The sequence below is a fragment of the Scomber japonicus genome, chromosome 7, assembly GCF_027409825.1.
Source record: "Scomber japonicus isolate fScoJap1 chromosome 7, fScoJap1.pri, whole genome shotgun sequence".
NCBI classification, from domain to species: domain Eukaryota; kingdom Metazoa; phylum Chordata; class Actinopteri; order Scombriformes; family Scombridae; genus Scomber; species Scomber japonicus.
Window position 1 is genome coordinate 24,683,710 of NC_070584.1, and position 15,015 is coordinate 24,698,724.

The following is a 15,015-nucleotide window of genomic DNA, read 5'->3' on the forward strand; positions in this document are numbered from 1 at the left end:
TGCAGCTTTACAACACAAGACACAAGCCTTGCCTAATGAGGCTACATCTCCTCGTTTAATTTCCTGCCAATGTGGATAATTTAGTGGTCAGCACATTCAAAGCTATTGTAAAGCTACATGTGTAGTATTCCTGCTTTTAATTTTGCTTTTACATTTTCACTCTTACAAGGTTGACTAAACTCTTACAAGGTTGACTAAACTCTTACCTCCTACATCGAGAGAGATCTTTCCTGACGAGGTGCCAGCATCGTTGACAGCCACACAGGTGTAGTCTCCAGCATCAACATCCTGGGTCCTTTTGATGGTCAGCGTCCCTCCTAATGTGTCTATGTCCAACAATGACGATGAATGCAGCTGAACATCCCCTTGTAATGAGAGGAAATTCAGCAGTGTGAGTGTGAACAGTTAACAGAATATGTGATATGTTCAGGTGTGTGTTTTAGCTCCGCACTGACCCTGGTTTTCGACTTTTTTTTTTTTTTTTTGCCAAATTGTTCAAATATTGATTTTTTTTCATGTGTTGGCTTTTCTTCTGCTTCTGAAGTGTTACCTTTGTACCACCAGATCTCAGGCTGAGGGATTCCAGATGTGGAACAGGCCATCACAGTGGTTTCTCCAATGCCGATGAGAATCTCACTCAAAGCCACTGTCACCACAGGAGACTCTAGGGAGGGAGTTATTGAAGGATAGACAAAACATCAGTATGATAGATAATGTATGTGCATATTGTATCTAAATGTCTGTATTTTTGCTTGTGTTATTCTTTTCCGTGTGTGTCTGTGTGTACACTGTGACACTCACCAATGTAAGTGAGGATGGAGGTCATCGTGTCTGTTCCAGCCTGATTGCTGGCCAGGCAGCCATACACCCCTCCATCCTTCTTCTCCATGTTTCTTATAAACAGCGTGCCATCAGGAGTCATCCTATGTCTGAACACACAAGATACACAATTCAATACAGCATTTTATGTACATTGAAGAATGGCTGGAAAGACTGGAGGGAAGACGTGAGATGTCTGATTGACTGATGCAGTTTCACATTACAGTGTGTGTAAATTACAGATTTAAGTTCCATGTTTAACATCCATAAGTCTTTAAAGATTAAAGTTCTCATATTTCTTCATATGAAAGGGGGTGAATTGACCTGCTTGATGCCATGATAAACATGTCGTTGTGAGTCCAGACCAGGCGGGGTGGAGGGTAGCCACTAGCGGAGCATCTGATCCTCACTTCTTCTCCTGTTGTAAAAGTCTGATTCCGAGGCTCCACTGAAACCCTGGGCACCTCTAGAGGAGAAGAGGTGTTTACAAAAACATTCAAAAGCAACAAATCAATCATACATGTGCATACATATAGTTGTATACTATTCTAGACTATATACTGTTGGTCTTTCTGACTTTTATGTGTCAAGTCAAGAACTTCAATGAGTTCGAGCTTTGCCATAAGATGTAACAGAGCATTAACTTTTACTGTCACTGTAGATGGAAGAGTGATGACTTCTACAACAACTAATAATGTTTCACGGCATATCTTTCACCCTCATTTCCCCTTTATTAGTAGAACAGGGAGAAATATTGAATCCAGACCTGGAGAAGCACTGGAATCTGGAGAGATTTTCCAATTGATTCATGATGTGTAACTCATCCCTTTAAGGGCGTGTTTTCTCTATTTTATTCCCACTGCCAGAATCTTCTCCAGAGTCCATGAACTTTCCAACTTGTAGGAAGAGCAGTGTGAGAAATCATCATCGTCTCAATGGAGAGCGAGAACATGGGGTTACAATTCCAAAACAACAAAATTCAAATTCACGTGTCCATCCAAGATGCCAATGAGGGATTTATTCTTTTCTGCAGTCTGAAGCAAAACAGTACTTGTCATGCCTAGCGTGCCATCAATAAACTGTTGTGTGCCAGCATCATTACGTTGGCTGAGGGAAAGCACCGGGTTGATAGAAGACAAGCAGTCACAAGTTCAAAAGGTTGAACACAAATGAGGACAGTAGGTGTGAAGGAATGCATGTTTGTTACTGATGCTGCAACTTCAATCATCAGCAATGCCATGTTTTGACAGATATAGTGCATATTTACCAGATGCTGCCAATAAATTTACGGGCATTACTTTTGATATATTACAACCTTGACTTGAAACAAATTGAAATACCTCAACCTGTCATCATATTGATCTTGATCTTAGCGGTGCCTGTGGCTGTAATCTGTATTGTATGACCAGACAAGTTCAGAAGTAAGGGCGTCAGAGTGGGCCCTTTCTCAGTGTTTACAGCACAGCCAGGCTCTCTCTTCAATTGCTTCTTTCAATGTGCGAGGTCACCCTGCCTGGAGGGGGGTAGGGACACCTCTGAGTTCAGTAACTAGGAGGTTCCTCAGAGGGAAGACTACATTCTTCTCCTCTGACTCAGCAGCAGCCTTTATATGTCAGGAAGAAGCCTATCTTTAGCAGACCCTTCATCACCTGCTCTCTTTCTTTCTTCCTCCCTTGCTCATCCACCTTCACTCCCTCTCACATTGCATCCTCCTTCTATCTCGACTGCTCCACTTTTCAACCTCTTCCCCTTTTCCATCATTCATCCATATTAAGCTGGCTAAATTATGTTTTGGACTTTTATCCACACTAAAACTTCAAACAGTTAAATCTCGTTTTTTGTTATTCTTTCTTTGGCTAACAGCAACAATGTGCATCATAAGCAAAATCTAGTGAGCAATGGGACGAAAACCCTGGTTACTTTGTTGAGTCTTAGCAAAATAAAAAAGTTCTGTCCCTCAGTGCTCTTTGCAACGTTTTACAGCTGTACTCAAAATTTGTTCTTATTCACATATTTACACATATCTTTTCAATTTCTGTATCCGGCAACCGAAAGAGGAGAAGATAATGACTGCGCTGCTGTGCTGAGACGTCAATCAAATCTCTTTTTTATGATTTCAGAGTTGTCTAACAAAATCAACATAAATACAGCTGGATGCTATCAGTCCCATTGTGTTCCATCCAAGTGTTGTAAGAAGTCAGACTTGACTTACTTCAAAGTGCAGCTAATAACTAGGATGGGACTGACCAAGGGGTAATTAGGAAACCCCCAGGGCTTGCTGACAGCTGTTTGAGAGAAAAATGAGCAGCAAAAAAGAAGCAAAGAAGCAGTAATAAATAGTTTTTTTTTTAAATAAGAAAATATGAAAGAAGACATACAGCTGAACAGTGTACTAAAGAAAAAAATGCTTTAGGGTCAACTGTCAACTCAGCAACTTATCATTCAGTGAGATGAGTGAAATGACAGAATTCTCGTCTGCAACACTGGTATACGTCACCGAGCCTTACCGTGCAGAGACAATTCAGTTTATGGTAAAATGGAGAAATTGCTTTTGATTTTAAAGACAAAGAATCCTCTTTTTTATATTTTAAAGCATCAAGACCTGGCAGGACACATATGAGGGGGAATTTAGGCTACAGTAAGCAGCATATGGCCTTTGAATTAACTTCTCTTGAGATTGATGGTTGTATAACAAAGTGAACACAGGATGTTAGTTTGGACAGATTGGATTATGTAAAACAAAGTTCTTTGCTTCTCTCTCTTGCTCTCTCGCTCTCTTCTGACTACACCTCCTGGATTCTCCTCCTTAACAGGTTCTGCTTGAGATCATCTGCTAATGGCAGCTCTAAGCAGCTGTATTAAATCACCATTTCCTGGCCAGGCACAGGCTCATGCTCAGTGGTGCTAGCCAGACAGCCAGCGCTACTCTCTTCCATCTGCGCAACAATGTGCTCCTGGTTCAATGTCAGTGAAGTGTTAGGAACAGAACTATAAGAGCTGTCCGGAGATGGAAAACTCTGCTTTAGCATTGCTTGTAGATCAGGCATAAATAATTTTCACACGTCCCATAAAGCATTAGAGTGAATTATGGAAAGCATGGGAGGGAAGAAGGGCGGGAGCACTTGGGAGACAATTGTGTATTTGGGAAGGAAGTTGTATGTGCCAAGGGTTGTGTTCCCCCACAGAGTAAATCACACAAGAAAACAGGCAAACATAACAAAGAAAAAGTCTCACTCACACAAACACCAGTGACAAAAATTATCACACAAATAAAAACTAATTACAGCATCTGCTTCTGGAAACATACAGTATGTGCATTTCTATTCATATTCCAAACACATGGCAACTATTTCTTTCCAATGTCACTTCCAATGAGCCTGAGTTTTTTTATAATACAGACTCATACTAAACAAATATATTTATAAACACAGTCCTCACCTTGCACAACCAGGTAGACTCTCTCTGCTGTCACCCCTCCTTCATTTATGGCGTGGCACTCATACCAGCCGGAGTGATCTGGAGTCACGGCCGACAGTTGTAGCGAGAGGTTGGTCAAGACTTGCACCTGTGGGTCCAGACGGGCATCGTGGCCTCCTCTCAGCCAGGTGAGGTTGAAGCTGACTGTGCTGACAACTTGGCAGGTGAGGACAGCGCTGGAGCCAGGAGAAACGGTTACGTTCCCACTGACTGTGATGGCAGGAGGCGGCTCTGAAGGATGAGGGCATAATGTTGTTGGCAGCTGTCAGGAACTTTACATCATGAAGAAAGAAGTGTTTATTTTCTTTTTGACACTTATGTATATATGTAGTATAGTATTTTATACTGCAAACAAAGCTGCAGCCCATACTGATTTTTAGATTGAAGTCTGCTGGGTTTTTTTAACCTTGATTTGTGTGTCGACACCCAAGTTAAATCGGAGGGTTTGTGAGATGATTAACGAGATAGATAATGAGAAAAAGCTACATTTTTCTCACAAATTAAGTTTATTTTTTCTAATTTTTCTCTTTTCGTCTTTACTGTAAGGTCTCTTCAAGTGTCTATAAACTATTCTGAGAAAGAAAGATCTTTGATTGAACTGCTCACACCTCATAAGGTGTGACATAAGCAACTTTTGACAAAGGGTTGTGTTGGCATTGCCTGGCTTTCAACGATTGCAAGCCAAAAAGATTGGGATCCACCGATTTAGACCACGGACTCTCCACTAACACTTACAATACTGATGTTTTCAGTAGCAGGGCAAACTCTAAGACACTGAAATGGTGAAATAAAGTATGTGTTTTTGTGTGTTTCCAAGCATTGTATGACTATATCCCATGTAGCTTAGTTTAGGTGTGCCACAGAAACTATATTTTGAAACACCACCTATCAACATGAAGTTCACTATTCATCAGAGACATGGAGGTCTCCTTTTCCTATCACATTTCCCCTCCTCTATCTCTGTCTTTTCTTCCATCATCATTTTGAAAACACTTATCTCTTGAGCCTCGGTGTGTCGTCAATCTTTTCTGAGGTAAGCTAAACAGAGAAAAGGGGAGAGGGGAAGAAAGAGGGAGGGAGAGGGAAGATGAGGGAGAGGTAGCGGAGGCTTTGGCTCTGATAGAGGGTGGATGCTGGGGATTTTAGCCCAGCTCCTTGGGATTAGGATGACATAAATTTGGCAGCTGAATGGCTATTATGTATGGGTGTGTGTGTGTGTGTACACAAGTGAAAAATGCAGGGGCCTATCATCCTGTTCACCCTGTTAAGAATATAACTGGCCCAGTAGCAAAAGTTGGAGCTGTAGATGAAGAGGATTAATTTCACCTAATTTTAGAGATGTCATAAGAGGTAACAGTTGGACAAACTCAGTCCCCTCGGCACTATTGGACAACTGAGCATAGTGGGTGAGTAACAGTAATGAGTTACGATCATATATTACACAGATCCCTGCCTGGCTCCCTCTTTCCTTCTTCTGTTTCACAAAGAGTCTTTTAACTACCTCTCACTCTTCTGCGCACTCCACTTTCGTCCCCTCTGCTTAGCATTCATCATACTGATGAAGCTCCAGTGACTTCCATGAAGCAGGAAGTTGCTTGGAAAACAAAGTTTCAGCAAGGAGGCTTTTACTGACTGCGCTGGGACTCATGCGGTGTTAGTTCTGTCCGGTCTCTTTTTTGTGCTTATTATTTTTTGTTCTTACTTCTTGTTCTTTTTCTTATTGCTGCTCTTCTATTTCACAGTCCACTTGCTGCTGTAATAATGCAAAATTCCCATTGTGGGACTAATGAAGGACTATCTTATCGTATCTTATCCTATGAACATATGATCAAAACATCATCATCCAAGTAACTTATTAGCTAATGGTAATGATTTTCTCTGTGAAATGTTAAATATTATTATATCTATATCTTATATCTATTATTTTGGGGTAATTATTTGTGGTTAAGATCTGCTTTTGTAGTAATTATACCAACCAAAGCATTCACAATACTGCTTTATATACTAACCATACAGCCTGCAACATATTTACAACTCTGTATGTACTCTCTCATGTTACACTATAGCTACAGTCCATTGCTTTTCAAACCAGCCACACAAACCATGCCATAAACCCCATGACATGATCGCTGTGAGGCATGGATTACAACATCATGCTGTAAGCTCGGGTCAAATTTTCCATAATGTTATATTAATTCTGCCATCATGCAGCTTCTCTGCATGGGCTCAACAGCAAGAGACCTTGAACCCTATAAAATACAAACCCACATCGACGGGTGCTTCAATTCCAACTGTATGTACAGTATATAAGAAGTGTGCATGTGCATTTGTGTGTGTGTGTTTGTGTGAAACTATTGAGCATGACATAAACTTCATTTTGCTGCACCATTTAACTCAAGGTATTTTGTGTCTTTATGTGTATGTGTGATAGTTTTAGGTGTTGCTCTCTATGTCATGAAACAGGACATTAAAGACATGATACTTTAAATGGCTCACTGCCCTGTAAGTAGATTCATCACACAGCAATTACACTTGTTGACAGTTTAATGCTTGCCAGCCCCTCAGCCTTTACGCATTCCTGTCTGACAGTCTTGGCTCATTACACACAGTGATGGAGACTGGCTCAACATACACTGCTAATGAATATAAACCACTATTACAGATCACGGACAAACAAAGCTTCTGACATGTTGTAATAGCATTTGAATCCATCATATCACATATACTGCAAGTTCCTTTTAATTCTGTTTACATTGTTAATAATAATGATATTACTGCTCCGAAGTACAATTTTAGTGAGATTCTTGCATTAAAAGTAATCAAATAAATGACCTGTTATCAAACTGACATAGTGAGTGAGATCTGTCCTTACCTGATACATCCAGGAAGGTACGAGCTCGTCCTGTCCCAGCACTACTGATAGCAATACACTCGTAGTAGCCCTCATCCTTCAAAGTCACCTGGGCAATTTCCCATGATGCCTTGTCAGACTCGCTGGGATCAAAAGATTTACAGGAGATCAGGAGAGGAGAGAAAATTCAATACTATTATTGGCACTGGATAGACAAATGTTGAAGCAATTCAATCAAACGACAAACTAATCCCTTAATCTTATGAAAATCGTGACTGAGGTGGTTTTCTGTAAATGCTTGGGCTAATGATGAATAGATTGATGCCAATTGGCTGTAAGTGTAATTGGTCTAGTTTGCCACAATGAGGCATAAGCATATAATGACTGAACAGACTCATGTAACATCATCAAACTTTGTGTATGTATTAATTGAGAGAAGAAGGGCCCAATCCCAAAACATAGTGCATCAGTGGAATTATTCTGATATAGCTCATATGGCCACTGAGCAAATACAGTTATGAATGGTCACTTGTTGATAAATGCATTAAGACCTTAATAAACACATCTCATGTCAGGTGAAGTCATAGCATTTTTAGATGTAGGTTCATTGATGAAGATACATCATTTGGATCAGGCATATATTGACAGGTTTTGGTCGAAGCATGCACTTTACTGCATGTCTTTTCCTCATGTTTTCTTTTGGGACTTTTATGCAACAGACCCTGCTACTCCTGTGCAGCCCTGCTTACCTGAACAGCTGATCCACTCCAAGTCGTCTCCCATCTCTGCTGAAGCGCAGAGTGAAGGGGATCAGGCTCTCTACCTGGCAGATAACAGCCCCTCTCTGGAGGTAGTAACCATGACTGGTGGCTGGCATCAGCACTTTGGGGGCATCTAGCAATAAAGAAATTGCAACCAGCAAAATTAACCTCTCAGGGAGTTAGTCAGTCAAGATAATGCTAAATAGTAAACAATCCTTTCATCTAAATATCGAAGGCAAGCTGCATCACTGACCAGGTACAATACTGGAGTAGGAAACACTGGAGACTCTCTGGAAAACAAATCCATCCCGATCATATCCTGTCACCCGCAGGAAGAAAGCTTCATTTGGTGGAATAAATTCTGTGATGTTCCAGAGGCCATATGGCTGACGGTCAGGGTAGTAGCGGATTGGTAAAGTTTTGATCACTTTCCCCGAAATTGACAGGAGCTCTAGCCTGTCTGCCCGAGCAGGAGGAGAAAGCCCGGTGGTATTCAGCAGGATGTGGGTGGGTATACCTGGAAAGTTGATATAACTTAATATCGTCTACACTGCAGTTCCAAAGCTATAAGATGTGTAAGAGAAGGCAACAGGTGAAAGTGAAAACATTCAACAGCTGTGCTGTCCTTTTTTTTTACAGTCTGGAAAGGTTGACCTCACTGACCTTGAACTGGCCGACTGATGGTCTTTTTGAAGTCCAGGGTGGGTTTCCTTGAAAACCCGGCACGGAAGTCAATTGTACTGAGACCTGAGATACGGACTGAGTGTCTTCCTGCACTAGAGGTCTGCAATAAAAAGAGGAGATATTACACAGAAATTAATGTCCAGAACTTATATTGTATGTCTGCTAATGTGACTGGTGAGCAAATATGTACTTGTGGCTTTTTTCTTCATAATGTTTTGTCTTAAAATGCTGTGCAAGAGCTGTCCCTGAATAAAACAAACACCAAAACCTTATTTATCAAATTAAAACTGTTGTTTGATAAATAGTATTAAATCTTTGGTCTGAGTCAATTTGGTACAAAACCCTGGCTGAGAGGTGGTGATGATATTATCTAACTCAAAAGAACAAAAGAAAGAAGAGTTGATGCATCAAAGGCAGCTTTAAGTGCTTCAAATAACAGACATGATTCTGGGATTGTTGTGTAAGGTTTTATAATGCTTACAAGTATAGACAAGCCAGTTTGAGTAGTCAAATATCTTACACCTCAGCTTATAAAACATCCACAATTCAGAAATGACCCTTTCAGTCTGACATATATACTTTAATTAAACAAACAAAACCATTATAATCAGAGACTAGCTAATGCCTCATGTGGTCCTCATCTTGTGCAGGTCCTTTGAAGTCTGGCACAAAATAAGAGACAGAGTAATTACAATGAAGTATAGGTTGGTGAGAGATGGAAACTCCTCACTTAAGGTCACAGACATTGACTCATGAGGCATGCGAACCTAAACTGTCATTTGTAATTGACTGAAATGAAAGAGAATGTGTGGATTTTCTGTATTTTACAAAAAAAGTTTTACTGTACCTAACATAAACTTAAATTTCATGTGAAGAGAAGCATATCCATAGAGAGGCAGGTGGAGGATAGCAACTGTTGGATTAGAGGTGCAATTTCTAAAACAATGAGGTAACAGAAAGACAAGGGGATGTGGCACAGCCTTAAATGCTAATGCCCGCTATCATGAAACACAATACATGCTGTGGCCGTCAGACCTGCTCCAATGGCTGCAACAGAATGATCTCCGGACTTTAGTTGGTTGTAAATTAGGCCATAATTAGGGGAGAGGTCCTTTAAAGGTCATGCTCTTAGCAAAGACAAAAAAAGCCCCTGTCATTAAAGCAACTCAATTCCCAATTTCACACCCACCCACACAGATTGACCAGCTCAGGGAAACACCCTCACTCAGCTGACTCAGCTCTTGGGTGGCAGTGGTGAGAAAAGTGATACAGATTTTTACACTGAAGATCAACTGATGTGCTTCCTCAGATGTCATGCTGAGAACAAACAGATTAGTCTCTAATAGGCCATTATTTGATTTACTTAATTTAATGATAGCTGACATTAACATGATTTGAGCAAAGATATTTTTGATCTCCAAAACAGACTTTTCAAAGCCTATATTGTATCCTAATATTGAGTGGTTACATTGTTTGTGGTTGGATTGACTCTAAAGCTGAACCACTGCAGGACTTGAATAACAGGAGAAAATGTACTCTATAAGAAACATTTCAGTTTGTTTGGCGGGGGAAAGCTCTTTAACATAATCCCTGCTGCTTCTCCATCATTATTCAAATCCTTTGATGTGTTTTGCCGTTGTGTGGCTGTTGTATGCACGTCACTGAAATCAATCAATGACAGTATAGAACAAACATAATATATATAGAGAGAGCAACAAGTCTGTGTGTGCGTGTGTGTGTGAGAGAGAGAGAAAGAGAGAGAGACAGTGAAGAACAAGACTAGGGAAGGTTGCCACGGCTCTTCCTTTGAGCTATTTGCATGCTTAATTAATACTTTCCAAAAAAGTCATTATGGGCTATAAAATTCGGAATGATGCCTAAATGCACTCATCAAAATGAGGGTCAGTGCAGCACAAAGGAGTCTCAGCTGGATGACTCTCTATACAGCACATATGCACACACACATTCATACACACACACACACAAGGTGGATTTGAGTAACACAATTAAAGACATACATTTATTCTTTCTTATTCTTTCAAGATTACCCTTTTTACCTTAATTGATAGAGATAGCGGAGACACACAGGAAACAAGAAGACACAGAGGGAGGTGACCAAGCACCCCAGGAACAGCAAAAGAAAGAGAATCAATTTTGTTGTGACTCATTTCACTATCAGAATTTGATTCATTTGGTCCAGTCACATTTGGAAAATCTAAAAGAGCTGCACGATTGAATTGTTTTAATTCAAGTTAGCCGTACCAAACACTTGCTCTAGAGATGGCCTTGTCCATTTTCCGTGTAGGTTCTTCTACATGCTTGGAAGGAGATGGGGTAGGGGCATTTATGCATTGCTACATGCCACTAAATCCTTCATTAGACATTTTAATCTGTTGTTGACTGGCACAATTCTCCCGCAAAACACAAATGAAGCAGCTGCTCATTTCTGATAACAATGTTTATAAAATCCTAACAGAGGTATGATGGTTCCAGTGACACCTTGAGCAAGGTAATAGCGCAATACATTATTGGAAAAGTATACACTGTACACAGTATGTAACAAGAATGCCAAACTGAAGAAGCAGAAGGTGATAGTGGAGTGAACCCACCTTCTACACACCACCACAATATCCAATTAAAGGCAGATTAAAAAGGATCAAATTCCTTTTCACACACAATCTATGGCCTGGTCCTTACACTAGGGCGTCACGGGCCATTAACGTTACTGAAACCCAGCATGGCAGAACAGCAAAATCCCCCTGAAGTATTTATCCACATTTCTTTGGATGTCCTGGGAAACACAGTTACAGATGAGATGGAGATATTTTTAGTTTGTGAGCCGTATAGAATGGTGTGGGGGACTGGGGTTGGAAAAGGCGGTGGCCAAGAGAAGAAATGGGAAAGCAAGATGTACTGTATTGGGACCACAATACATCATCCTGCTGTGCTTCACAGAGGGAGAGAATTAAAGAAGTATGTGTGTTAGGAGAAAGATGCATGAGGAAACAGAAAACAAGATATAATACAATAAGTGAAAGAAAGAGATTAAAGAAGACAGACTGAGAGGGAGAAAGAGGCAACCACAGGAAAAGAAATAACACAGAAGGATATAGCCCCTCTCTTATTATGTCTGTTTGATATCCCTCATCACTTCTATGGAAAGTGCTCATAGAAAGCCTTCTGATATGGTGATTAAGTTGATATTAAACAGAAGATGAAGTGATGCAAAACTATTCACCTTGGAGCATCACTTTAAAATGAAGTTTAATTCAACAAGTAGCCCCAGTGGAGAAAACAGTGTTATGCAGCCAAAAAAAAGAAATCACATTTAAACAATCAATCAAAAGTTGAAAAAGGTCTGCCAGAGGTAACACAGCATAACGGGGGAGTGTTTTCTAGTCTTTAAATTTTTCTATGAAAAAGTTCAATACACTGAGCGCCTGCCAGCTTTCCTGTGTGAAAAGAGAAAAGGCTCCTTACACTGGTGTTTAGTGACAGAGCACAGCAAGAGATTAACCTGAGGGTTAAGTGCAGGCATAGCTGGAAAGACTTTGTTTCTGTAAATCAAACTCTGTAAAAAAAAAAGTATTACTGGTAGAGGGTATGTCCTACATACAAGTTACAAAAATGAAAAACAGATTTATCTTCAATCAAGATTTACATTTTGAATACATAATAATGCATTCAAAGTATAATAATGGCCCGAAATATAATTAATTAATTAATGCCTACAAGGAAGAGGATTAGAGTGGAATGAAAAGGCATCATAAAAAGAAGAAGAGGCACAATAAGAAAGAGCAACTATAGTGATATGCAATGCAATACAAAAGAATAAAAACAGCATGTATAAATGTAGGAGTGAAAATCATAGGAAATCAAATCTTTATGAGACTCTACCACAAACTCGCCCTCTATTTTCATGCTCATCTGCTTACAGGAATACAGTCCTTAGAGAGGAAACACAGAGATTACATTTTTTTCATCTAACATCTTCCCCCTATAAATCAATTGGGCACTAACACATAACACAGCTATGCGGAGATGAGGGAAAGTGTCCCAGTAGGGGCCTACAGAGAATACAGAGGCCATCATAGGCCCTTCAACAAATCACTCAGGTAAAAATGCTTGTCATTTTCCAACATCTGGCACTGACAGTGTGGCAAGTCAAATGTGTGACCTTTTTTGTATTACCTTGATAGCAGGGTGCCAGCAGTTTCAAGTCAAAGGGAAACATAAATGCAGCACTTTGGAGAGTAGTCGCCTTGAACAGAATAATTAAAGTCTGTCTTTCTGATCATGTTTTTTGTTTGCCCTGAGCTGCTTTAACCAGAAAACACGCATGCTAAATTGATTACTTATCACTGTATCTGAGCATGCTGATATATTACTGCTGTAATTCAACTTAAGGACCTTCCTCAAGGGCAAAACTCCCTCCTGGGGTGTGAGTTGAGACCTCATTCCAAGGTTATACTACTGAACTGTTTGCAGTAATTCTTTTCAAAAGACAGCTAGGCTCTGGGGATTTTTTGGGAAAACCTGTGATTTCACACACATTTCCAGGTAAAGCATGAATTGTTTACCTTGATAGACCACATCCCAGGCTGTGGGTCCTTGATGTTGAGAACCTTGGCAGAGTTGGGAATATTTAAGAGCTCAGTCAGACCCTCACTCTTCCCCACGACCTTCCCTGGGAGTAAACACAAACACTTAGGTAATTATTCACCTTTTCTCTAGCTTGACTGAAACAAAGCACTTAGCACTTAACACAAATTTGCATGGTTGTGAATTACATATAAAATAATGGCAAATTAAAAAAAAATATGCTGGATATGAGCACCAAACAGCATACTATAGGTGAACAGACAACATATGTTGACTGTGTGGATCCCAGATGACGATGGAATCAAAGTCCTATGATATATGACTATGATTTCTCTAACCCTTTGTATTGTATTTGAATCTTACAGTCAGTCTTCAGGTAGGATTGCAGAACCTTGATTCAGAATATCAGAAAGAGAGAGACACTAAAACCTGATGTTTATGACGCAGATGTTTAGATTAGTCTGTAACTTGTCAGCTTTCATATGAAACAACATACAGCAGCACTTTGTATATGCTGGGTATGTTGAATCATCTTTTGCCATTATCAATGCAAACACAAAAAGGCCCAGAAATACCCAGTAAATGGTCAATAAACATATTGGTGTGTTTTATGGTCTTTTTCATTTCATTTAACAGCCACAGATTAAGTGTTTTATCTCTTACATATCTGAACCCCCCCAATATTAAAAAAGTTCAATGTAATCAATAGATAGATAATAAACCCACTGACAATTCTGTTGACGTATGGTCACACTTATCATACCTTGGGCATTTATAATCTCAATGTTTGGTGCTGGGCCACTGAGGGCCACAGTGACTTCCTTGAGGCTGGGGTCAAAGGGCATCTGCCAGGTGTTGCTGACCCCACTGAAGTGATCAGTGGACAACAGGTGGACCTTCGAGGACTGCACAGCCTCCTCCACCCATTTCAGGACCTACCACGATGGGAAGGAAATGTAAAGAATGCAGAAATTACAAGAGATAGAGATATAGATAAGGTGCTGTATTCCAATCATTTTACATGTTTAAAGATTAAAACAACATTTTCACAATAAGCCCATTAAACATCAATAATATACCAAGACAAACAGACACACGAGGCAGTGAGAAAGAGAGAGAAAGAGGGAAACAGAGATATTGAAATATTTATATAAAGAGGCAGAAAGAGAAAACGACTCTGACTCTGTCTTTATAGAAAACTGGCTACAATAAAATCTACAATTTCTGTCTTTTCTAGCAAGAAAACAGTAACAAAAATAGCAATACTATTCAAGCTTTGACTCTGTGTCTATTCAAGACTGCTTCATGACTGATTTACATTTCTTTGGAAAGGTTAAACAGAGTATACTTAAAACAATTAACAATCAAATGTTTCCTGCACAACTGATCTGGAGTTAGGATTTGAAACTTGCGGACGGCAAAAGACACGAGAGAGGCTGTAAAGCTTTCTACTACCATTTTATCTACACAGTTTAGGGGTAAAGCCCTGCCCAAATGATTTCATCACTGTGAACAAAGCGTATGTTTTGGAATAAAAAATGTTTTCTCCTGACTGTGAAACTAGAGAACTTGTACTTGAAAAGTGTAGAAGTGTAGCTCCAAATTTCTGTTCAGTTTGTTCTTACCTCATTGACCTGTTTCTTGTCTAGATGGAAGACTTGTCCAGAGCTGGTGGAGGCGATCTCCTCATAGGCCTTGTAACCGACATGACTCCTATCATCACAGTCTCCCGTCAGCACAAACACCACCTACACACATACATAAAAATGTGATCTCTTTGACACTGGATTTGTATCTATGAATATCTATTGCAGAAAGTAA

General features: G+C 39.9%; 1 protein-coding gene across 1 annotated transcript in view; it reads right to left on the minus strand.

Annotated features, from left to right (window-relative positions):
• The window catches only part of hmcn1 (hemicentin 1), a 78,363-nt gene that overhangs the window by 44,476 nt on the left and 18,872 nt on the right, over positions 1 to 15,015 (minus strand). Inside the window, exons 4-15 of the mRNA XM_053322600.1 lie at positions 14,820 to 14,942; positions 13,958 to 14,129; positions 13,173 to 13,279; positions 8,572 to 8,692; positions 8,162 to 8,425; positions 7,897 to 8,041; positions 7,169 to 7,290; positions 4,258 to 4,527; positions 1,144 to 1,285; positions 802 to 929; positions 551 to 664; positions 207 to 365 (exon numbers count right to left, since the gene is read on the minus strand). Coding sequence (XP_053178575.1) covers positions 207 to 365; positions 551 to 664; positions 802 to 929; positions 1,144 to 1,285; positions 4,258 to 4,527; positions 7,169 to 7,290; positions 7,897 to 8,041; positions 8,162 to 8,425; positions 8,572 to 8,692; positions 13,173 to 13,279; positions 13,958 to 14,129; positions 14,820 to 14,942 — 1,867 coding nt within the window. The remainder of the gene's footprint in view (positions 1 to 206; positions 366 to 550; positions 665 to 801; positions 930 to 1,143; positions 1,286 to 4,257; positions 4,528 to 7,168; positions 7,291 to 7,896; positions 8,042 to 8,161; positions 8,426 to 8,571; positions 8,693 to 13,172; positions 13,280 to 13,957; positions 14,130 to 14,819; positions 14,943 to 15,015) is intronic.